This window comes from Heptranchias perlo, chromosome 3, assembly GCF_035084215.1.
Source record: "Heptranchias perlo isolate sHepPer1 chromosome 3, sHepPer1.hap1, whole genome shotgun sequence".
Classification (NCBI taxonomy): domain Eukaryota; kingdom Metazoa; phylum Chordata; class Chondrichthyes; order Hexanchiformes; family Hexanchidae; genus Heptranchias; species Heptranchias perlo.
This window is the reverse complement of record NC_090327.1, coordinates 97,782,451-97,808,584: the sequence shown is the minus strand read 5'-3', so window position 1 is coordinate 97,808,584 and position 26,134 is coordinate 97,782,451. Positions and strand designations below refer to the sequence as shown.

Below are 26,134 nucleotides of genomic sequence, written 5' to 3'. Positions count from 1 at the left end.
GTATCTTTGGGAGGCAGTAGAAGTCTCCCACGCGGGGAGTACATGGGATGAGAGTGCGTAGGATGCTTTGAAGGTCTGGATTGAAGGTCTTGATCAGTTTGTTGAGCTGGTGGGTGTATTCTTTGGTCGGATCTGCGGGTAACCGTCTGTAGTGTTCCTGTTTGTCCAGTTGTCGGTATGCTTCTTTGCAATAGTCCGTTCTGTTCTGTATGACAATGGCTCCTCCTTTGTCCGCTGGTTTGATGACGATGTTTCGGTTGGTCTTGAGAGCGTTGATGGCGTTGCGTTGTGCTCGGGTGACATTCTGGACTGTCTTCTGAGTGCACCTGATGAATCTGGCATTGACGCATTTCCTGACAGCTTGGGCATACATGTCAAGCTGAGGGTAGCGACCCTCCGGAGGAGTCCAGTTTGACTCTTTCCTCTTCGGTTGCTGTACCGTGGATCCCTCTGTCTGCTGTTCTGGATCATTGATTGTCTCATTGGGTTCGCTGTTGAAATCTTGGGGTTTGTGGTAGAATTCCCGGAGCCTCATTCTCCTGATGAATTCCTCGGTGTCCGCCGCGAGACCGATTGGGTCCATTTTGGTGGTGGGGCAGAAATTGAGCCCTCGGCTGAGAACCTCGATTTCGTCTGGTTGAAGGGTGTGGTCGGACAAATTGATGATAGACTTCCCTGTGGTTGTAACCGTGGTACCGGGGGAGGCTTGGTTGATGCTGGTGGTGATGCCGAGTTTCTCAAGCTTCCTGCTCTTGGTTTTCATGTAGGCAGTGTAGTTCTGTTGCATCGTCTGTTTGGCGGTATATCGTAGCTGGTCTGCTGTGTCCTGAGTACAGGTTGAGAGTATGGACTCTATCTTGGTTTCGAGGTTGTGGCGTCTGCTGTAGAGTTGGTGTATGAGATGGTTGCAGAGTGAATATACTCAACAACTGAGCATCCACAGCCCTCAGGGGTAGAGAATTCCAAAGATTCACAACCCTCTGAGTGAAGAAATTTTTCCTCATCTCAGTCCTAAATGATCAACCCCTTATTTTGAGACTATGACCCCTAGTCCTCGACTTTCCAGCCAGGGGAAACAGCTTCTCAGCATCTACCTTGTCAAGCCCTCTAAGAATTTTATATGTTTCAATGAGATCACCTCTCATTCTTCTAAACTCCAAACAGTATAGGCCCATTCTACTCAATCTTTCCTCTCATCCCAGGAATCAATCTCATGAACCTTCGTTGCACCCCCTCTAAGGCAAGTATATCCTTCCTTCGGTAAGGAGACCAAAACTGTACACAGTATTCCAGGTGTGGTCTCACCAGAGCCTGACCTGTTGTAAGACCTCCTTACTCTTATACTCCAACCTCCTTGCAATAAAGGCTACCATACCATTTGCCTTCCTAACTGCTTGCTGTTACCTGCATGTTAACTTTCTGTGATTCGTGTACAAGAACACCCAAATCCCTCTAACTACCAATATTTCTTAGTCTCTCACCTTTTAAAAATTATTCTGCTTTTCTATTCTTCCTACCAAAGTGAATAACCTCACATTTCCCCACATTATACTCCATCTGCCACCTTCTTGCCCACTCACTTAATCTGTCTATATCCCTTTGCAGTCTTTGCTTCCTCCTCACAGCTTACTTTCCCACCTAGCTTTATATCATCATCAAACTTGGATATATTACACTCAGTCCCCTCATCTAAGTCATTGATATATATTGTAAACAGCTGAGGCCCAAGCACTGATCCTTGCGGCACCCCACTAGTTACAAGCTGCCAACCCGCCAACCCGAAAATGACCAGTTTATTCCTACTCTCTGTTTTCTGTCCGTTAACCAATCCTCTATCCATGCTAATATATTACCCCCAATCTTGTGTAACGCCTTATCGAATGCCTTTTGAAAATCCAAATATACCACACCCATTGGTTCTCCCTTATCTACCCTGCCCGTTACACCCTCAAAAAACTCTAACAGGTTTCTCAAACACGATTTCCCTTTCATAAAACTGTGTTGACTCTGTCTAATCATATGATTTTCTAAGTGCCTGTTACTACGTCCTTAATAATAAATTCTAGCATTTTCCCTACTACTGATGTCAGGCTAACTGGCTTATAGTTCCCTGTTTTTTCTCTCCCTCCTTTCTTGAATAGCAGGATTACATTTTCTACCTTCCAATCCACGGGGACCCTTCTAGAATCTAGGGAATTCTGGAAGATCAAAACCAATCCATCCATTATCTCTGCAGCCACCTCTTTTAAACCCTGGGATGTAGGCCATCAGGTCCAGGGGATTTGTCGCCTTTAGTCCTTTTAATTTCACCAGTACCTTTTCTTTACTGATATTAATTACTTTAAGTTCCTCACTCTCATTAGGCCCGTGGTTCCCTATTATTTCTGGTATTTTTTTTGTGTCTTCTACTGTGAAGACTGATACAAAATATTTGTTTAACATCTCTGCCATTTCCTTATTTCCCATGATTACTTTAATTAATCTCTTCCTTTTTACATATTTGTAGATGCTTTTACAATCAGTTTTTATATTTCTTGCTAGTTTACTCTCATATTCAATTGTCTCCCTCGTCATTAATTTCTTGATCATCCTTTGCTGATTTCTAAAGCCCTCCCAATCCTCAGGCTTATCACTCTTTTTGGCAACATTGTAAGCCTCTTCTCTTAACCTAATACGAACCTTAACTTCTCTAGTTAGCCACGGTTGGATCACTTTTCCAGTGGAGTTTTATTCCTCAAGGGAATGTATATTTGTTGAGAATTATAAATAATTTCTTTAAATGTTCGCTATTGCTTATCTACCCTCATATCTTTTAATCTAATTTCCCAATCTACCTTAGCCAACTCGCCCCTCATACCTACATAATTGGCTTTGTTCAAATTTAAGACCCTTGTTTAGGACTTAACTACATCACTCAAACTCAAAATGAAATTCTATCATATTATGATCACTCTACCCCAGAGGATCCTTAACTATAAGATTACTAATTAACCCTGTCTCATTACACAATACTAGATCGAAAATAGCCTATTCCCTAGTTGGTTCCTCGACATATTGTTCTAGAAAATTGTTCTGAATGCATTCCATGAACTCATCCTCCAAACTACTTTTGCCAATTTGGGTTGCCCAGTCTATATGAAGATTAAAACCCCCCATGATTATTGCATTACCCTTGTTACACACTCTTCTAATTTCCTGATTTATACTCTGTCTAACACTATAACTACTGTTAGAGGGCCTGTAAACTACTCCCACCAGTGTTTTCTGCCCTTTGTTATTTCTTAGCTCCACCCATACTGATTCTACATCCTGATTTTCTGAGCTAAGATCCTTTCTCACTACGGCCTTTATCTCATCCTTTGTTATCAGAGCTATTCCCCCAACCCCCAACCACCTTTTCCATTTTGCCTGTCTTTTCTAAAAGTCAAGTACCCTGGAATATTTAGTTCCCACCCTTGCTCACCCTGCAACTATGTCTCAGTAATGGCTACGAGATCAAACCCATTTATCTCTATTTGTGCCATTAATTCATCTATCTTGTTACGAATGCTTCGTGCATTCAGATATAGCGCCTTTAATTTGAACCTTTTACTATTTGTCCCTGACCTTAGTTACTAATGCCTTATTACCTTTGTTAAGCTCTCTGTCCCTTCCTGAAACACTCTGCTGGTTTTTACCCAAATTGCTACTCTGCTCTACAGCCTAGACTTTTCTTTATAGACTTATAAATTTACCTTTATCTGAACCCTCCCTCCTTATTAGTTTAAAGCCCTATCTACCTCCCTAGATATTTGATTCGCCGGGACACTGGTCCCAGCCCAGTTTAAGTGGAGCCCATCCTGATAGAACAGCTCCCTTTCTCCCCAGTACTGGTGCCAGCAGTGCCCCATGAATTGAAACCCCTTCTTTAGCCACGCATTTAACCATCTACTTTGTTTGTCTCTATGCCAATTTGCACGTGGCTCAGGTAGTAATCCAGAGATTATTACCTTTGAGGTTCTGCTTTTTAATTTGGACCCTAGCTCCTCCAACTCCCTCAGCACAACTTCATTCCTAGTTCTACCTATATCGTTGGTTCCTATGTGGACCACGACAACTGGATCCTCCCCCTCCTGCTTCAAGTTCTTCTCCAGCCACGAGGAGGAGTCCTTAACCCTGGCACCGGGCAGGCAACACAACCCTCAGGACTCATGGCTGCAGCTGCAGAGAACAGTATCTATCCCCCTGACTATACTATCCCCTAACACTACCACATTCTTTTCGCTCCTCCCTCTTGAATGGCCTCCTGTACCACGGTGTTGTGGTCAATTTGTCCATCTTCTCTGCAGTCTTTGTTCTCATCCACACAGGTAGCAAGTACTTTGTACCTGTTGGACAAGGATAAAGGCTGAGGCTCCTCCACCAATGCATCTGGAGTCCCCTTACCTGCCTGACACGCAGTTATTTTTTTAAGCTAATTAATTTATCAAGTTTAAGTTATTAATTTAATAAAGTATTAGCAAGTTTTAGGTTCCTAGTTCCTAGTTTAAACCACTCCCCTAGCTTAGAGAGCAAAAAAATGTATTACCCACCAACCTGCTGTCGTCTGATGTCACTCTTTCAAATTTCTGCCCGTGCTTGAGTTGGTCTCAGCTTTATATCCCCGTCCTGCTCTCGGTCTCTGGTCCCGCACTGCTCTCGGTCTCTGGTCCCGCACTGCTCTCGGTCTCTGGTCCCGCACTGCTCTCGGTCTCTGGTCCCTCTCCTTTATATCCCCGTCCTGCTCACGGTCTCTGGTCCCGTTCCTTTATATCCCTGTCCTGCTCTCGGTCTCTGGTCCCTCTCCTTTATATCCCCATCCTGCTCACGGTCTCTGGTCCCGTTCCTTTATATCCCTGTCCTGCTCTCGGTCTCTGGTCCCGTTCCTTTATATCCCTGTCCTGCTCTCGGTCTCTTGTCCCGTTCCTTTATATCCCCGCTCTGCTCTCGGTCTCTGGTCCCACTCTTTTATATCCCCGTCCTGCTCTCAGTCTCTGGTCCCACTCTTTTATATCCCTGTCCTGCTCTCGGTCTCTGGTCCCACTCTTTTATATCCCCGTCCTGCTCTCGGTCTCTGGTCCCATTCCTTTATATCCCCGCTCTGCTCTCGGTCTCTGGTCCCGTTCCTTTATATCCCCGTCCTGCTCTCGGTCTCTGGTCCCGTTCCTTTATATCCCCGCTCTGCTCTCGGTCTCTGGTCCCGTTCCTTTATATCCCTGTCCTGCTCTCGGTCTCTGGTCCAACTCCTTTATATCCCCGCTCTGCTCTCGGTCTCTGGTCCCACTCATTTATATCCCCGCTCTGCTCTCGGTCTCTGGTCCCGTTCCTTTATATCCCCGCTCTGCTCTCGGTCTCTGGTCCCACTCCTTTATATCCCCGTCCTGCTCTCGGTCTCTGGTCCCGTTCCTTTATATCCCTGCCCTGCTCTCGGTCTCTGGTCCCGTTCCTTTATATCCCCGCTCTGCTCTCGGTCTCTGGTCCCGTTCCTTTATATCCCCGCTCTGCTCTCGGTCTCTGGTCCCACTCCTTTATATCCCCGTCCTGCTCTCGGTCTCTGGTCCCGTTCCTTTATATCCCTGCCCTGCTCTCGGTCTCTGGTCCCGTTCCTTTATATCCCCGCTCTGCTCTCGGTCTCTGGTCCCGTTCCTTTATATCCCCGCTCTGCTCTCGGTCTCTGGTCCCACTCTTTTATATCCCCGTCCTGCTCTCGGTCACTGGTCCCACTCTTTTATATCCCCGCTCTGCTCTCGGTCTCTGGTCCCACTCTTTTATATCCCTGTCCTGCTCTCGGTCTCTGGTCCCGTTCCTTTATATCCCCGCTCTGCTCTCGGTCTCTGGTCCCACTCTTTTATATCCCCGTCCTGCTCTCGGTCACTGGTCCCACTCTTTTATATCCCCGCTCTGCTCTCGGTCTCTGGTCCCACTCCTTTATATCCCCGTCCTGCTCTCGGTCTCTGGTCCCGTTCCTTTATATCCCCGCTCTGCTCTCGGTCTCTGGTCCCGTTCCTTTATATCCCTGTCCTGCTCTCGGTCTCTGGTCCCGTTCCTTTATATCCCCGCTCTGCTCTCGGTCTCTGGTCCCGTTCCTTTATATCCCTGTCCTGCTCTCGGTCTCTGGTCCCACTCTTTTATATCCCCGTTCTGCTCTCGGTCTCTGGTCCAACTCCTTTATATCCCCGCTCTGCTCTCGGTCTCTGGTCCCACTCCTTTATATCCCCGTCCTGCTCTCGGTCTCTGGTTCCGCTCTTTTATATCCCCGCTCTGCTCTCGGTCTCTGGTCCCGTTCCTTTATATCCCTGTCCTGCTCTCGGTCTCTGGTCCCACTCCTTTATATCCCTGTCCTGCTCTCGGTCTCTGGTCCCATTCCTTTATATCCCCGCTCTGCTCTCGGTCTCTGGTCCCGTTCCTTTATATCCCTGTCCTGCTCTCGGTCTCTGGTCCCACTCCTTTATATCCCTGTCCTGCTCTCGGTCTCTGGTTCCATTCCTTTATATCCCCGCTCTGCTCTTGGTCTCTGGTTCCGCTCTTTAATATCCCCGTCCTGCTCTCGGTCTCTGGTCCCGTTCCTTTATATCCCTGTCCTGCTCTCGGTCTCTGGTCCCACTCCTTTATATCCCTGTCCTGCTCTCGGTCTCTGGTCCCACTCTTTTATATCCCCGTTCTGCTCTCGGTCTCTGGTTCCGCTCTTTTATATCCCCGTTCTGCTCTCGGTCTCTGGTTCCGCTCTTTTATATCCCCGTCCTGCTCTCGGTCTCTGGTCCCGTTCCTTTATATCCCCGCTCTACTCTCGGTCTCTGGTCCCGTTCCTTTATATCCCCGCTCTGCTCTCAGTCACTGGTCCCGCTCTGCTCTCGGTCACTGGTCCTGCTCTGCTCTCGATCCCCGCTCTGCTCTCGGTCACTGGTCCCACTCCTTCTATCCCCGCTCTGCTCTCGGTCTCTGGTCCCGTTCTGCTCTCGGTCACTGGTCCCGTTCCTTTATATCCCCGCTCTGCTCTCGGTCACTGGTCCCACTCCTTTTATCCCCGCTCTGCTCTCGGTCACTGGTCCCACTCCTTTATATCCCTGTCCTGCTCTCGGTCTCTGGTCCCTCTCCTTTATATCCCTGTCCTGCTCTCGGTCTCTGGTCCCTCTCCTTTATATCCCTGTCCTGCTCTCGGTCTCTGGTCCCTCTCCTTTATATCCCTGTCCTGCTCTCGGTCTCTGGTCCCTCTCCTTTATATCCCTGTCCTGCTCTCGGTCTCTGGTCCCACTCCTTTATATCCCTGTCCTGCTCTCGGTCTCTGGTCCCACTCCTTTATATCCCCGCTCTGCTCTCAGTCACTGGTCCCGTTCCTTTATATCCCCGCTCTGCTCTCGGTCACTGGTCCCACTCCTTTTATCCTCGCTCTGCTCTCGGTCACTGGTCCCACTCCTTTATATCCCTGTCCTGCTCTCGGTCTCTGGTCCCGTTCCTTTATATCCCCGCTCTGCTCTCGGTCACTGGTCCCACTCCTTTATATCCCTGTCCTGCTCTCGGTCACTGGTCCCACTCCTTTATATCCCCGCTCTGCTCTCAGTCACTGGTCCCGTTCCTTTATATCCCCGCTCTGCTCTCGGTCTCTGGTCCCACTCCTTTTATCCCCGCTCTGCTCTCGGTCTCTGGTCCCACTCCTTTTATCCCCGCTCTGCTCTCGGTCACTGGTCCCTCTCCTTTTATCCCCGCTCTGCTCTCGGTCTCTGGTCCCACTCCTTTTATCCCCGCTCTGCTCTCGGTCTCTGGTCCCACTCCTTTTATCCCCGGCCTGCTCTCGGTCACCAGTCCCGCTCCTTTTATCCCCGCTCTGCTCTCGGTCTCTGGTCCCACTCCTTTTATCCCCACTCTGTTCTCGGTCACTGGTCCCACTCCTTTATATCCCCGCCCTGCTCTCGGTCACTGGTCTCGCTCTGGTCCCGGTCTCTGGTCCCACTCCCACTCCTTTTATCCCCAATAACTACAAAAAACACTAACCAATGAACTAAACACTTAGTGACTTACCCTCGATGCTCCTCCTTGACTTTTTCTTGATTTTTGATTCCTCGCGGAGTTCCCTTTATGCTTTGCTCAGTCTTAGTCTATAGTTCTTTGGTTTAAATCACTTAGCACCTCCCTCCCACTCTGCACCTAACTCCCGTACTCACCAAATTCCCAATTGAAAGTCCTTACTCTGTTAGCAATTCACTCCATTAGAGGCCCTCACTCTGCCTTTCCCAACCTCTGTGCTCAAGCGCCATCAGGATAAGCAACATCAGGATAAGATGTTCAATCTAAGCAAAAAGCTATGAAAATCAGACAGAATTATTTGCTGTTTGGGCACGGTAAGCTGCCATATAAGGGGTGATTCCACAATCCAAACAACAAGCCACATTTGTAGGGCGTGAGGGTTGGAGAATCAGGGCTGTAACACTGTAGGCCGACAGCTGACCCACTCTCCCTGCAAGTGTGACTCCCAGATGGAACCACACTTACATTTCCATCATTACCAGATATAAGAAAGAAGATAAACAAATCAAGTACTTTAGAAAGAACTTGTATCATCAGATTGACTTGTGAAGTAATGTCAATTGGTGCAGCAAATGTAGAGTGTGTGGATTCCTTCAAAGCAAAAACTCAACTGTCAGAAGATGGGGAGGTAAAAAGCTTTAAAAAAATATGCGCAATGAGTTGAGGTTTTTGAAACCAGCAACAAATGCAGCAGGCTGCAGCACTGCGCTGCTGGACAATACTAATTAAGGCCAATTTTTCTGGGCACCTATCCAGACCGGGATCATTCCTATTTCCTGTCCCAGGTCATTTAAATGAACCCGAGGAAAACAGCAATCAGTAAATTTCCCATTGAAATTCTGGACAACGATGAAGTAGGGAGCCAGGGAGGAAAATTAACTCGAAGCATATTGTCTCTAATTCCCATCGTTTAAAAACAAAGGTCCTTCCCTCCTCTTCTTATCCAACTTCAATTCCACTTGCCCATAATCTCTAGTTATGGCCTTTGGCAATTCACTTTTTTCCCCTTGCTAACCATGCAAGAAAGTGAAGTATGCATGCACAGAAATAAGGTTTCAGCTCCAATTCAGGCCAGCAATGGGATGCTCCACACCTATGCATCAACAAATTGTGAGCTCCAGTCCTATGTCCCCAAAGTGTACTTTCAAAAGTTAAAATTTTTGATACAGCAAAAAAAAACTGTGGAATGGGCAGGCTCGAACAACACTGCTCACCTGCTCTTACTTTTCTGTTGATTTGAACCTGGCAAAGAAGAATAGGGTGAAGCAAACACTATGGGGAAAAAACTAATTGGTTAATTTAAAACTTATCTCCCAAGTTTTACTTCAATTGTCTTAATATTCTATCAAGGGCTTGGCTTACTATTTTGTGCACATGAGATACTCATTCCAGTTTCTTTACCTAGCATAATAATAGCCATAATTTAACTAAAAATTGGTGATTAAACTAATTTTTGGACACAAGCCATAAACATGAGTGGCTCCTGTGCCCTTATGCCTAGTTAGAGAATCTCTTCTCTGTCCACTACTGAGGTGAGCAGTGCAGTAACATTCACTGACCGTTTGGGAAACCTTGAAACTGAAAGCTGCATCGCTGTAAGAAGTGCTTTATTTTTACAATGGTATGTCTTGATTCCACATGGCAGCAATAGAATTTACAGTTATGTATTTACAGTGACTACACTTCAAAAGTACTTAATTAGCAGTAAAGCACTTTGGGACATCCTTAGGCCGTGGAAGGCGCTATATAAATGCAAGTCTGTCTTTCTTCTTTCTAACAATCCAGAAAGGACAACTACAGAACTTAATATAATTTTATCTGCCACATGTCATTGTTTGATAACTCACTCTAAAATAGGTTACCTGTAAGAAAAGTTTAAATGAGTTCTTACCTGTAATTGAGCAGTACACTATGTGTGGAGCAATCTCTCTTATGTCTCCATATCCCAGACCCATTTCTGATAGTTTTCCAGGAACATAATTTTCAATCAGCACATCACAAACAGATGCCAGCTGTAGGGTACAAATCAAAGGCATGTTTTGTAATTTATTACAGATTTTATCTATAAAAAATACACACATTGCATTGGAATAATGAAGGGGAGAAACACATTTGGAACAAATACTAAATGAACTGCATGTGCATCAGTCGGCTTTTAACCTTTAATCCACTGGTCTAAGCATTAGCTGAGCTATTAATATAAAGCTGGGTTTGGGTTCTAACAATTTTCATATTTCCTTCCCTTTGTTCCAGTGACTGCATTTCCATTGTTTAATGAACAGTGACATAGAACAGTACTGGACAGAGCTGGAAGTGTCCTGGAACAGGTGATGGGACTTGCAATTAAGTTACTTTTAACAAATTACAGGAACACTCACTACCTGGAAAAAGAATAAATCCCAGATATTTTCACCAGAACAATGTTATCACAATTCATATAGATCTAAAAGAGTGTTGTCCAATTGAAATTGCTGACTATCCACAGACATGGCTATGGTGACACCGTTTTAGCCACATGCACTAATTTTAGGAGAAAATGCCTTACACGCAATACAGGTATACGTACTTCCCGTGTATCTTTACTTAACAAACATCTACCACCATTCAGTGCAAAACTTTGCAGTCATTCTCTTTCACCAAAGCTTGGAATTCTGACATGAATTTATCAGACACAGCACATCTTAGTGCAGCTTCTAAGTTTTTGTCCAGCAGTTGCGAGCGGTACTCTGACTTCAGCAGAGTGATTGCTGAGAACGTTAACTCGCACAACAAGATGCACCAGACTTGCCCTGCTCTCCATCCTGAACACGAATGATGCTGCTTGCTCTTTGCTATGACGTGCCCTGTTGGAGTTGCTCGTTATTCGTTGGGCTTGCTTTCTTCTGCTGGCCTAGAGTGGTTATTCTGAATGGTCGAGCTGAACATGACGGCAACTCCCCCCTCCATAAAATGTTGCTGGTGTTACCATGGTGCTGAAGTCCAGCATTTTCACCTGTGTTACACACCATTTTAGCAGATAACCAATAAGCAGTAACCAAGGAAGCAAAACACATACAACAATCATAAAACACTAGCACATTCTACCAATTTACCCACAAACACACAAAAAGGTTGAAGTACACGTGCAGACACGTGCGAATATGTGTATTGAGCTCACATTCCAACGATGGTGTCTGTGAGTCATTTTTTATTTATTAATCAAAAATGCCATTAGCCACATATGACTAATGGCTAACGCATTGAACAACACTGATCTAAAATACCACCTGTGGAATTGGGGGTGGGGGGTATATTAGAAAACCATGGCAGGTTCTCACAGTAGTATATACAAGACTGTACAGGACCTGGGGATAGCTACCACCGCATCTAATTTTCTTATTCTGCACAATCTATGCAACTTACTTACATTGCTCTCTGTAGTTTATAGGTTCCTCCATAGCATCATGAAATAAAGATTTCAAAAAACATGGCACAATCTGTTTATTTTGCAACCAGTGAGAATCTTCCTATTCCTGTTACACTTTCCAGCCAGTAAATTAATGATTTAACGATTCACATCTTGAGCCAATTTGTTTAAATTTGACGGGAGAATTTGTAAAAAGACCGCATACCACAACAGATAGATTTCAGAATTTAAAAAATAGGATAAAGGCTTTCTTTCACTCCATCTCAAGAATCACCACAAGCCACAAGCCCCCGAGACACATGAAAGGAAATTAGCAAATGCAGTCGCTGGTTGGATTTTGTACGAGCCAAACAAGTCACGCTCAAGTTAACTACACTCTTGAATGCATTTTCTTTCTTTTGACATTATAGCCACAGCTCTATAACAAGGTGCTACACCGGTCTTCAAAACACGCAGGACTTGTATGATGTTTGTGAAAATTCCACTGGCACACAACATGGAAACCTTGTTTACCCAGGACCGACAATACAAAGTTGCTCTGATCTCTAAAATAAATTGAAATGGTACAGCCTCTGGTTTCCACCACTAGATGGGAGTCTCGAGCGCAGGAACATCCAAGATTTGTGTAAACTTGGGCAACTTGGCTGTGTACCATGTCGTCTCCAGGGCCATATCTAAAGTTTAAATCCATGTTCCCATTAATTTTCAGACATGTCAAGCTGCTGATCTTACAGATCTTGGTGTTCTAGAGTCCTGGCCAATATTTATCCCTCATCCAACATCATCAAAACAGATTATCTGGTCATTTATCTCATTGTTGTTTGTGGGACCTTGCAGTATGCAATTTGACTGCCATGTTTCCCTACATTACAACAGTGACTGCACTGCAAAAGTACTTAATTGGCTGTGAAGAGCTTTGGGGCATCCTGAGGTCTTGAAAGGCGCTGTACAAATGCAAGTTCTTTCTTCTTTCTATTGAACATAGTCCTATGTTCCTATGTTCTATCTAATTTAGGATTTATCCCCAAATGAGGCAACAGTCCTTTCCAAGCCTCGAGCCATGTAAAATTGTGCTAAATGGCATAGATTCAGAACAGATCTAGCAGCTCAAAACTGGGCATCCATGAGGTGTTGTGGGCCATCAGCAGCAGCAGAATTGTATTCCAGCACAATCTGGAACTCATGGCCCGGCATATTCCTCACTCTACCATTACCAACAAGCCAGGGGATCAACCCTAGTTCAATGAGGAGTGTAGAAGAGCATGCCAGGAGCAGCACCAGGCGTACCTAAAAATGAGGTGCCAACCTGGTGAAGCTACAACTCAGGACTACATGCATGCTAAACAGTGGAAGCAACTTGCTATTGACAGAGCTAAGCGATTCTACAACCAACGGATCAGATCAAAGCTTTGCAGTCCTGCCACATCCAGTTGTGAACGGTGGTGGACAATTAAACAACTAACGGGAGGAGGAGGCTCTGTAAACATCCCCATCCTCGATGATGGCGGAGTCCAGCACGTGAGTGCAAAAGACAAGGCTGAAGCGTTTGCAACCATCTTCAGCCAGAAGTGCTGAGTGGATGATCCATCTCGGCCTCCTCCCGATAGCCCCACCATCACAGAATCCAGTCTTCAGCCAATTCAATTCACTCCACACGATATCAAGAAACGGCTGAGTGCACTGGATACAGCAAAGGCTATGGGCCCCGACAACATCCCAGCTGTGGTGCTGAAGACTTGTGCTCCAGAACTAGCTGCGCCTCTAGCCAAGCTGTTCCAGTACAGCTACAACACTGGCATCTACCCGACAATGTGGAAAATTGCCCAGGTATGTCCTGTCCACAAAAAGCAGGACAAATCCAATCCGGCCAATTACCGCCCCATCAGTCTACTCTCAATCATCAGCAAAGTGATGGAAGGTGTTGTCGACAGTACTATCAAGCAGCATTTACTCGCCAATAACCTGCTCACCGATGCTCAGTTTGGGTTCCGCCAGGACCACTCGGCTCCAGACCTCATTACAGCCTTGGTCCAAACATGGACAAAAGAGCTGAATTCCAGAGGTGAGGTAAGAGTGACTGCCCTTGACATCAAGGCGGCATTTGACCGAGTGTGGCACCAAGGAGCCAATGGGAATCAGGGGGAAAACTCTCCAGTGGCTGGAGTCATACCTAGCACAGAGGAAGATGGCAGTGGTTGTTGGAGGCCAATCATCTCAGCCCGAGAACGCTGCTGCAGGAGTTCCTCAGGGCAGTGTCCTAGGCCCAACCATCTTCAGCTGCTTCATCGATAACCTTCCCTCTATCATAAGGTCAGAAATGGGGATGTTCGCTGATGATTGCACAGTGTTCAGTTCTATTCACAACCCCTCAAAAAATGAAGCAGTCCGAGCCCGCAAGCAGCAAGACCGGGACAACATCCAGGCTTGGGCTCAGAAGTGGCAAGTAACATTCGCGCCAGACAAGTGCCAGGCAATGACCATCTCCAACAAGAGAGAGTCTAACCATCTCCCCTTGACATTCAACGGCATTACAATCGCCAAATCCCCCACCATCAACATCCTGGGGGTCATCATTGACCAGAAACTTAACTGGACCAGCCATATAAATAATGTGGCTACAAGAGCAGGTCAGAGGCTGGGTATTCTGCGGCGAGTGACTCACCTCCTGACTCCCCAAAGCCTTTCCACCATCCACAAGGCACAAGTCAGGAGTGTGATGGAATACTCTCCACTTGCCTGGATGAGTACAGCTCCAACAACACTCAAGAAGCTCGACAACATCCAGGACAAAGCAACCCGCTTGATTGGAACCCCATCCACTACCCTAAACATCACTCCCTTCACCACCGGCGCACAGTGGCTGCAGTGTGTACCATCCACAGGATGCACTGCAGCAACTCACCAAGGCTTCTTCAACAGCACCTCCCATACCTGCGACCTCTACCACCTAGAAGGACAAGAGCAGCAGACATATGGGAACAACACCACCTGCACGCTCCCCACCAAGTCACACATCATCCCGACTTGGAAATATATCGCCGTTCCTTCATCGTCGCTGGGTCAAAATCCTGGAACTCCCTTCCTAACTGCACTGTGGGAGAACCGTCACCACATGGACTGCAGCGGTTCAAGAAGGCAGCTCACCACCACCTTCTCAAATTAGGGATGGGCAATAAATGCTGGCCTCGCCAGCGACGCCCACATCTCAAGAACAAATTTTAAAAAAGTTAAAATAGGACAAACCAGCAAATCAGAAATATAGACACCAAATAGAACCGCAATAGCCTGAGCTTCAAGAATCAGATTGCCAACGGCTCACAGGCAGCATTTGGCCTATGGTCGCAGTTTCAGCACCCCTGCTCCAGCTTTACAATACCAGACACACCTCCATGATCCCTCTTCACGGGCTCTGTGCTGTAAAACTATGAAGCCTTGCTGTAACAACTTGGTGCCTGCAAAAACTGCAACACCACCATTTTGCTGAAAAGTCCATTTCATGGCACTTTGCGGCCAGAGAACTGCACATTGCGGCCAGAGAACTGCACTTTGCGGCTAGTAGGAGAAACGGCCAGATAAATTAGTTAAGAGTACACAATGGAACATATTTTACAAATCATGGCCTCTGAAGCAGAGTTTTCACACCTCAGGGGTGCATATCAGGAATTCAGACCTGAATGGTTCGTGTTTCTGTGTGATTTTCTGTCCATTCTGGTCTTCGAACCCAAACTTCCGATATGCACTCCCAATATGTGGAGCTCTGTACTGGGAGTGCTAATTCCTAGAATCTACTTCAATATTCTGGGTGGAATATATGTCCAAAGTTATAGATCTGCATAAAAAAGACCTGATCGTAAAGGTGTGACTTCCCAATAGTTCAAGATTTTCTGTAGCTTCTGTATTGTGAAAAAGAGATCAACAAATTCAAACCAGGTGCTTAAAACAAATGAAATATTTAACAGGCGCTAGCGAAGAACGAACTTGCCTCATCCTGTGTCTCAGGAACACCCTACAGTGAACATTCCCAAAATCACAATGAATTACTTTAAAATGCTGTCTCTATTTTGTAGATGAACATGGTAGCCATTTTGAATGCACTCTGTTTCTCTCTCCTCTTCCGATGCGCCCCTTCTTCTCTACATCTTCTGCCTTTCTCTCACACCACTCCTCTTCTGCTTCTCTCTCACCCTTCCCTCCTCTCCTGCTTCTCTCTCTCCCTTCCCTCCTCTCCTGCTTCTCTCTCTCCCTTCCCTCCTCTCCTGCTTCTCTCTCTCCCTTCCCTCCTCTCCTGCTTCTCTCTCTCCCTTCCCTCCTCTCCTGCTTCTCTCTCTCCCTTCCCTCCTCTCCTGCTTCTCTCTCTCCCTTCCCTCCTCTCCTGCTTCTCTCTCTCCCTTCCCTCCTCTCCTGCCTCTCTCTCTCCCTTCCCTCCTCTCCTGCTTCTCTCTCTCCCTTCCCTCCTCTCCTGCTTCTCTCTCTCCCTTCCCTCCTCTCCTGCTTCTCTCTCTCCCTTCCCTCCTCTCCTGCTTCTCTCTCTCCCGTCCCTCCTCTCCTGCTTCTCTCTCTCCCTTCCCTCCTCTCCTGCTTCTCTCTCTCCCTTCCTTCCTCTCCTGCTTCTCTCTCTCCCTTCCCTCCTCTCCTGCTTCTCTCTCCCCCTCCCTCCTCTCCTGCTTCTCTCTCTCCCTCCCTCCCCTCCTGCTTCTCTCTCCCCCTCCCTCCCCTCCTGCTTCTCTCTCTCCCTCCCTCCCCTCCTGCTTCTCTCTCTCCCTTCCTCCTCTTCTGCTTCTCTCCAGCTCCGACCTCCCTTTTTTGCATCTCCCTCAATCGTTCCGTCCTCCCCTGATTCTCTCACTCATTCCTCTTCTCCAACATTCACTGAAATATAATGTGAAGCAGTTGTTGCCAACACTATGTAGGACAGGAGGTTGTACTGAGAAAAGTCAGAACAGCTGAATGATTCACCCCCCTTCCTTTCACATGTTCCACCTCCATAATTCACTAAAATAAACATATAATTTCAAAAATTTACGCAAGAAACCTTTGTAACAAAAGCTATTTTTGAAAGGACTTACATCTTTTATTATACGTGCACCACAGGGGTCCTTCAAATTCACCGCTATACTCTGTGGAAAAAAAAAACATTATTCAAAACAGATTACATTAAAAATAATTTCATATCAACATCGTCACCACACATGGAATCAGCTGCCAATTTAAATGAGATACAAACATGGCCAAGATTGGGAGATGCAGTTTCCTTCTATCCTTACCAACCTGAGTCTGTCAAATGGCATAAAGCTCACATAATAATCAAACTACCTACATTCTTTAAATAAAAAGTCAGCCGTAATTTTCTCTTTCTAACGCCTAGAAAATTAAAGAGCTAAACTCCAATAAACAAATAGAACTCAAAGAATACAGGGCCGACTCTTGAACAGATAGGGCTGTAGTGGCTCTAAATGGACTCCAAGTGACTTCTTCACAAGCAAAGGATTAGATATCACTGTTGCAGAGGTTTAGCTACCAATGATACAAACATTTATCTACAGCATTAGAATGCTTTGTTACCAATGTTACAAAGGTTTAGCTATCAAAGTTACAATGGTTTGATACCAGTTACAATGGTTTGGTATCAAAGTTTCAATGGTTTGCTACCAATGTTAAAATGGTTTGTTACAAAGGTTTAGCTATCAATGTTACAATGGTTTGTTAACAATGTTACAATCGTTCACTGCCAATCGTGCAATGGTTCGCTACCAGTGTTACAAAGGTTTAGTTATCAATGTTAAAATGGTGCGTTACCAATGTTACAATTTGGTACCAATGTTACAATGGTTCGCTGCCAATCGTACGTTTTGCTGCCAATCGTGCAAATGGTTCGCTGCCAATGTTAAAATGGTTTGTTACCAATGTTACACTGGTTCGCTGCCAGTCGTACACTGGTTCGCTGCCAATCGTACACTGCTTCGCTGCCAACCTTACAATAGTTTGCTACCAATGTTAAAATGGTGTGTTACCAATGTTAACATAGTTTGTTACTAATGTTACAATTTGGTACCAAAGTTACAAAGGTTTAGCTATCAATGTTACAAAGGTTTATCTACCAATGTTACAAAGGTTCGCTGCCAATGTTACAATGGTTCGCTGCCAATGTTACAATGGTTCGCTGCCAATGTTACAATGGTTCGCTGCCAATCGTACAATGGTTCGCTGCCAATCGTACAATGGTTCGCTGCCAATCGTACAATGGTTCGCTGCCAATCGTACAATGGTTCGCTGCCAATCGTACAATGGTTCGCTGCCAATCGTACAATGGTTCGCTGCCAATCGTACAATGGTTCGCTGCCAATTTTTAAACGGTTTGTTACCAACGTTACAATTTCGTACCAATGTTACAAAGATTTAGCTATCAATGTTACACTGGTTCGCCGCCAATCATACAAAGGTTTGTTACCAATGTTACAAAAGTTTCGCTGCCAACCGTAAACTGGTTCGCTGCCAACAGTAAACTGGTTCGCTGCCAATGCTAAAATAGTTTGTTACTAATGTTACAATTTGGTACCAAAGTTACAAAGACTTAGCTATCAATGTTACAATGGTTTGTTACTAATGTTACACTGGTTCGCTGCCAATCGTACAATGGTTCACTACCAATCTTACAATTTGGTACCAATGTTACAAAAGTTTAGCTATCAATCTTACAATGGTTCGCTGCCAAACTTACAATTTGGTACCAATTTTACAAAGATTTAGCTATCAATCTTACAATGATTCGCTGCCAATCTTACAATGGTTTGTTACCAATCTTACAATGGTTTAGCTATCAAAGTTACAATGGTTCACTACCAATGTTAAAATGATGTGTTACCAATGTTACAATTTGGCACCAAAGTTACAAAGGTTTAGCTATCAATGTTACAATGGTTCGCTGCCAATCTTACAAAGGTTTAGCTGTCAATGTTACACTGCTTTGCTGCCAATCGTACACTGGTTCGCTGCCAGTCGTACACTGGTTCGCTGCCAGTCGTACACTGGTTCGCTGCCAGTCGTACACTGGTTCGCTGCCAGTCGTACACTGGTTCGCTGCCAGTCGTACACTGGTTCGCTGCCAGTCGTACACTGGTTCGCTGCCAGTCGTACACTGGTTCGCTGCCAGTCGTACACTGGTTCGCTGCCAGTCGTACACTGGTTCGCTGCCAACCTTACAATAGTTCGCTACCAATGTTAAAATAGTTTGTTACTAATGTTACAATTTGGTACCAATGTTACAAAGATTTAGCTATCAATGTTACACTGGTTCGCTGCCAATCATACAATGGTTTGTTACCAATGTTACAAAAGTTTAGCTATCAATCGTACAATGGTTCGTTACCAATGTTACAATTTGGTACCAATGTTACAAAGGTTTAGCTATCAATGTTACAATGGTTCGCTGCCAATCGTAAACTGGTTCACTGCCAACCTTACAATGGTTTGTTACTAATGTTACAATTTGGTACCAAGGTTACAAAGATTTAGCTATCAACGATACAAAGGTTTAGCTATCAACGTTACAATGGTTCGCTGCCAATCGTACACTGTTTCGCTACCAATCTTACAATGGTTCGCTACCAATCGTACACTGTTTCGCTACCAATCTTACAATGGTTCGCTACCAATCTTACAAAGGTTTAGCTATCAACGTTACAATGGTTCGCTGCAATGTTACAAAGGTTTAGCTATCAATCTTACAATGATTCGCTGCCAATCTTACAATGGTTTGTTACCAATCTTACAAAAGTTTAGCTATCAATGTTACAATGGTTCGCTACCAATGTTAAAATGGTGTGTTACCAATGTTACAATTTGGTACCAAAGTTACAACGGTTTAGCTATCAATATTACACTGCTTCGCTGCCAACCTTACAATAGTTTGCTACCAATGTTAAAATGGTGTGTTACCAATGTTACAATTTGGTACCAAAGTTACAAAGGTTTAGCTATCAATGCTACAAAGGTTTATCTACCAATGTTACAATGGTTCGCTGCCAATCGTACAATGGTTCGCTGCCAATTTTAAAACGGTTTTGGTACCAATGTTACAAAGATTTAGCTATCAATGTTACACTGGTTCGCTGCCAATCATACAATGGTTTGTTACCAATGTTACAAAAGTTTATCTATCAATGTTACAATGGTTCGCTACCAATGTTAAAATGGTGTGTTACCAATGTTACAATTTGGTACCAATATTACAATGGTTCGCTGCCAGTCGTACACTGGTTCGCTGCCAACCTTACAATAATTTGCTACCAATGTTAAAATGGTGTGTTACCAATGTTACAATTTGGTACCAAAGTTACAAAGGTTTAGCTATCAATGTTACAAAGGTTTATCTATCAATGTTACAATGGTTCGCTGCCAATCGTACAATGGTTCGCTGCCAATCGTACAATGGTTTGTTACCAATGTTACAATTTGGTACCAATGTTACAAAGTTTAGCTATCAATGTTACAATGGTTCGCAGCCAATCGTACAATGGCTCGCTACCAATCTTACAACGGTTTGTTACCAATATTACAAAAATATAGATACCAGTGTTACAAAGTCCATGATTTTAGTATAACTGTTCAATTGCTTTGGGAGTACAAACACTGAAATTAAAACTATCCTTGGATTAAATCAACACTGGATTCAAAATTGATATTTCTAATCTGGCTAAATTGATGCTGAGGATACAATGGAAAGAAAGTAACAGTTTGCAAATTTACTAGGGTTTTTTGGCATCTAATTTGCCCAACCGATAAAAACAAATCATGTTTGATGGGATTAAAAACCAACACACTCTCTTTGATTTAATAACATCACTACATCATGTGCCACAATTCAAACTCTCCAAGTCCGGTCGTATCATTTTTTTTTAAAAGTCAACCCAAGTATACAGGAAAAATCCCTTTGTTGCTGGCACGTAACTGATTTTTTTCCCCATCTACCAAAAACATTTCAGAACTTTCCTGTGCCCATTGCATTGGGAAATCATTGCTCATTTGCAATGCTAAAATAAAATTGATTAAATCTACCTCATAAAAAAAACTGTACAACAAATCACACTCTGCCAACTTACCCTGACTTGTTTGGCACTGTAGGAACAATTCCGCACTCCTACACTCTCGGAAAGGAGTGGCACTCACAAGTAGCACATCATGGGCGCCAGGTCGTGCTCTTCTGCCCATTAAAATTTATGGACAAAAAAATAAATCACGGCCCACAATTTCCTATCATGTGCTCCCCTAATAAGTCAGTCTTTGAGATGCGTTCGCTGCCTTTCCCTGGTTGAACTGCTGATATTCTACTGACCATTCTGTCTGTGTCAGTAAACTAACTGATGTTACTCTAACTGCATGGAAGGTTTCATATCTCTCCTCTTTCTGTCTGATCTAGTATTGCATCTTGTTTCAACCATGCCTATTGTTCTGCTACCTCTTGTGAAAACTCTGCCTATTGCACTTCTTCCAAAGTGAAAACTTGACTATTTGACTTACTTTTCGCCTTCCAACTTTAATGTCAGTCCGCTTGGTAAAGAACTTCCGTGCACTGCTCCCTTACGGTTGACCATTGTGACCTACATTCAGGTTTCTCCCCACCAAAACTGTCAAACCTTCAGCTCCCTGGACTCCAATATGACCACCAGTCCTGATGGTGTCTTTCCCACCATCTCCAAGATGCGTGCATCAAACTACCGCTGTCTTATGCTATCTCTTAAGTCTCTCTTACAACCTGTCCACTTTCCTGCTCCTTGGGAACGTGTTTGTGTTCGCCCTATCCAGAGAGAAAGTGATCCTTCTTATCCTTACAACTGTTGCCCTTTCATTGATACATTCTAAAAACGATGGAAGCTGCTGCCAATTCTCAAATTATCCATCAAATTGAAAGTTCTGGCCTTATCCATGATATCTAGTATGGTTTTCAGCATGACAACTGCACTGGTCATCTAGTTGCCTGTGTTGCACACCTCTGGAACTCTGTCATTGAACGTTTTGGCAAGTTATCTCATTTGTTGTTTGTGGGACCTTGTGGAGATTAACTGCTATTTTTCTCTATTTAACAACAGTGACCACACTTCAGAAGTAATTCACTGACTGTGAAGTGCACTGGGACATCCAGGGTACATGATAAGGTGCCAAATAAATTCAAATTCTTTCTTTTTATTGGAATTCTTGGCCACACTGTTCTCACTAACCTTAAATAAACCTCCTGCATCTCTTCCATTGATGAAAGTGCTTCCAAAAAGCTCTGTTTGCTCTTGTGCGAGACTATTAATTCAATACAAAACCCAAATCTATCTAAGACTTGAATAGACTGGCTTATCCGGGGAGGCTCTTCTGTTTCTCCATTTTTATCAATATGGTCTGTTCTCCTTTGTTGTTCAATCTAAGCGTCAAATGTTACATGATTGTTCTGTTTTCTATATTCCACTGCTGAAATCAAGACCGAATGTACGCTCTCCTACTCTTTCTACATATTCTTTCCCAGGACCTCCAAACTCTGGAACTCCCTTGATCATTCCTTTCTCCTAATATCTTCAGACTTTTAAAACCTAAGCTTAGTATCATCTAATCACTACTTCCATAATAGGGAAACATGATTGAAGGAAGCTTCGGGATGCTATGAATGAACACTTTAAGAACACGGGTATCATAGGGAGCAGACAGCACGGTTTTTGCAGTAATTAGCAATGTCTTACAGGCCTTTCGTTTTCGTTTTTTTTTTATCAGGGTTGACAAGAAGACGACGAGACAACAGATGCACATGATTTACACTAAAAATATTTTGGCCTCACCTTTTTATTTCGATTTACACTAAGGAAGTAGGCACTTTCTGTTCCCACAAATGGTGGGCCCCAGGCTCGAGTGTCATCACCAGCACCTGAAGCCAAGGGAATGATGTGGAAAGATTAATTTATTAACATATTAAAAATTGTCATTTCTGCTCCCTTTATCACAATTACACTGCAAACTAAATACAAATCTATGATGTGGGGCCATCCATAAATACACCTCCTCTACTATTTCATGCTCTCCCCACAGTCCACTACTTCTTGATCTCCCCATCATCCTTTACCCTCTCCCCACTCTTTACTGCCTCTCGCTCCCCTCCTTCACCTCTTGCTTTCTCTAACTCTCACTTCTCTCTCACTCCCCTCCTTCACTTCTATTCCTCCTGCCTCATTTCTTGCTTTCTCTTACTCTCACTTCTCGTTTTCTCTCAGTCCTCCCACAGTATCAGCCGTGGCTCAGTGGTAGCACTCGCGCCTCTGAGTCAGAAAGTTGTGGGTTCAAGCCCCACTCCAGGAACATGTGCACAAAATCCAGGCTGACACTTCAGTGCAGTACTCAGGGAGTGCTGCACTATTGGAGGTGCCTCCTTTCGGATAAGATGTCAAACCGAGGCCCTGTCTGCCCTCTCAAGTGAACACAAAAGATCCCATGGCACTATTTGAAGAAAAGCAGGAGAGTTCTCCCCGGTGTCCTGGCCAATATTTATCTCTCAACCGACATCACTAAAAACAGATTATCTGGTTATCACATTGCTGTTTGTGAGACGTTGCGGTGTGCAAATTGGCTGCCGCATTTCCTCCAGAACTAGCCGCACCTCTAGCCAAACCGATCCAGTACAGCTACAACACTGTCATCTACCCGAAAATGTCCTGTCCACAAAAAGCAGGACAAATCCAATCTGGCCAATTACCGCCCCATCAGTCTACTCTCGATCATCAGCAAAGTGATGGAAAGTGTCGTCGACAGTGATATCAAGCGGCACTTACTCATCAATAACCTGCTCACCGATACTCAGTTTGGGTTCCACCAGGACCACTCGGCTCCAGACATCATTACAGCCTTGGTCCAAACATGGACAAAAGAGCTGAATTCCAGGTGAGGTGAGAGTGACTGCCCCGGATATCAAGGCAGCATTTGACCGAGTGTGGCACCAAGGAGCCCTAGTAAAATTGAAGTCAATGGGAATCAGGGGGAAAACTCTCCAGTGGCTGGAGTCATACCTAGCACAAAGGAAGATGGTAGTGGTTGTTGGAGGCCAATCATCTCAGCCACAGGACATTGCTGCAGGAGTTCCTCAAGGCAGTGTCCTAGGCCCAACCATCTTCAGCTGCTTCATCAGATGACCTTCCCTCTATCATAAGTTCAGAAATGGGGATGTTCACTGATGATTGCACAGTGTTCAGTTCCATTCGCAACCCCTCAGATAATGAAGCAGTCCGTGCCCGCATGCAGCAACACCTGGACAACATCCAGGCTTGGGCTGATAAGTGGCAAATAACATTCGCACCAGACAAGTGCCAGGCAATGACCATCTCCCCTTGACATTCAACAGCATTACCATCAACATCCTGGGGGTCACCATTGACCAGAAACTTAACTGGAACAGCCACATAAATGCTGTGGTTACAAGAGCAGGTCAGAGGCTGGGTATTCTGCGGCGAGTGACTCACCTCCTGACTCCCCAAAGCCTTTCCACCATCCACAAGAAATAAGTCAGGAGTGTGATGGAATACTCTCCACTTGCCTGGATGAGTGTAGCTCCAACAACACTCAAGAAGCTTGACACCATCCAGGACAAAGCAGCCCGCTTGATTGGCATCCCATCCACCACCCTAAACATTCACTCCCTTCACCACCGGCGCACAGTGGCTGCAGTGTGTACCATCCACAGGATGCACTGCAGCAATTCGCCAAGGCTTCTTCAACAGCACCTCACAAAGCCGCAAGCTCTACCACCTAGAAGGACTAGGGCAGTAGGCACATGGGAACAACACCACCTGCACGTTCCCCTCCAAGTAACATACCATCCCGACTTGGAAATATATCGCCGTTCCTTCATCATCGCTGGGTCAAAATACTGGAACTCCCTACTTAACAGCACTGTGGGAGAACCTTCACCACATGGACTGCAGCGGTTCAAGAAGGCGGCTCACCACCTTCTCAAGGGCAATTAGGGATGGGCAATAAATGCCAGCCTCGCCAGCGACACCCACGTCCCATGAACAAATTTTTTTAAATTACTAGTGACTACACTTCAAAAGTACTTCATTGGCTGTAAAGTGCTTTGGGACGTCCTGAGGTCGTGAAAGGCACCATATAAATGAAAGTCTTTCCTTCTTTCTTCTCCTTCAATTCTGTCACTCCTTGTTTTTGCTCATTCGCGTTAATCGAACTCTCTCACTCCTCTCCATCAATTCTCTTATTTCTGCCTCACTTCTTGCTTTCTCTCATTGGCACTTATTGTTCCCTCACTATTCTCTTTCACCTCTCAGTGGGCCAAGAAGTGCTTGAGATGAGCAGGCAGGTGAGGAAACACTCAGGACAGCCAAGCAAGCACTCCGCAAAGTGCTCGGGGTATGCAGGGAAGTCAGGAATCACTTGGGGTAGACCGACTACCAGGCAGACCAGGAAATACCCAAGGTAGACAAGCAAGCCAGCAAGCATTTCGGCCAATCTTGTAAAATAGCTGTCTGGGAACAAGCCAGGCAGAGAAACGGTCAAGCGAGCCAGCTGAGAGGGCAGGAACTCTTTGCAACCCTATCCAACAACAACAACTTGCATTTATATAGCGCCTTTACCGTAGTAAAATGTCCCAAGGCACTTTACAGGAGCGTAATCAGACAGACATAGACACCGAGCCAAAGAAGGAGACATTAGGATAAGTCAAAGATGTAGGTTTTAAGGAGTGTCTTAAAGGCGGAGAGAGAGGTGATGAGGTTTAGAGAGGGAATTCCAGAGCTTAGGGCCTAGAAGGTTGAAGGCACAGCTGCCAATAGTGGGGCGAAGGGAATGGGGGTGTACAAGAGGCCAGAGTTGGAGGAACGCAGAGTTCTTGGAGGGTTGAAGGACTGGAAGAGATTACAGAGATAGGGAGTGGTTTGAAAATGAGGATGAGAATTTTAAAATCATTGGTGGACCAGCCGCCACTGTAGGTCAGCGAGCACAGGGGCGATGGGTGAACAGGACTTGGTGCAAATTAGGATACCGGCAGTAGAGTTTTGGATGAGTTTAAGTTTCTGGAGGGTGGAAGATGGGAGTCCGGCCAGGAGACCATTGGAATAGTCGTGTCTGGAGGTAACAACAGCATGGATGAGGGTTTCAACAGCAGATGGGCTGCCCACACCCCTCTTTCAAGCCTTCTCGCCCAGAATCTCTCACATCCGAGACAGAATTATTCCTGACAGCCCCTATCCTAAGGTCATTCCTAGTCCACCCTGATACCTCCACCAATTCATTTGCAGCCCCGCATTATCTCCCTGATCTCCCCCAACCCAACTCAAGTGATTCACCCATGCTCTTCCCTACCCACCAGTTTTTTGATCAACTGTTGCTGTGGTTCCATTCTCCCACTGTATTTGCCAACTGTAATTTTGTGTCACATTTCAGGGCGTTGCAAGTCAGTAGGGCAAAAATTAGTGATTGGCTGAAATGAGGACTGTACTTTTAAATTACTGTGGGGTATGTGATTGTAATTACAGATGCTAGATGCAAGACCTTTAATTATATAGATAACTCTCTCAAGGGAACATTTCTGGATTTTTATGGTTTTCTTTGTGCTTCTCTTTGCTGGTGATTATTAGAAGTGGTGGCTATGGCTTTGATGGCTGGGAGCAGTGTGAAAGGAATGTGTGCATATTTGGACAGAGCTGTAACACT

At 45.1% G+C, this 26,134-nt stretch overlaps 1 protein-coding gene across 5 annotated transcripts in view; it reads right to left on the bottom strand.

The window, feature by feature from the left end:
- Nucleotides 1-26,134, bottom strand: part of sugct (succinyl-CoA:glutarate-CoA transferase) — a 449,184-nt gene that overhangs the window by 398,531 nt on the left and 24,519 nt on the right. For all 5 annotated transcript variants that reach the window (XR_010961805.1, XR_010961804.1, XM_067981040.1 and 2 more), the window contains exons 4-6: nucleotides 22,261-22,346; nucleotides 16,513-16,563; nucleotides 9,932-10,052 (exon numbers count right to left, since the gene is read on the bottom strand). Coding sequence is in view for 3 of the 5 variants with exons in the window: in XM_067981040.1 (XP_067837141.1) it covers nucleotides 9,932-10,052; nucleotides 16,513-16,563; nucleotides 22,261-22,346 (258 nt within the window). In the remaining 2 variants the exon portion in view is untranslated. The remainder of the gene's footprint in view (nucleotides 1-9,931; nucleotides 10,053-16,512; nucleotides 16,564-22,260; nucleotides 22,347-26,134) is intronic.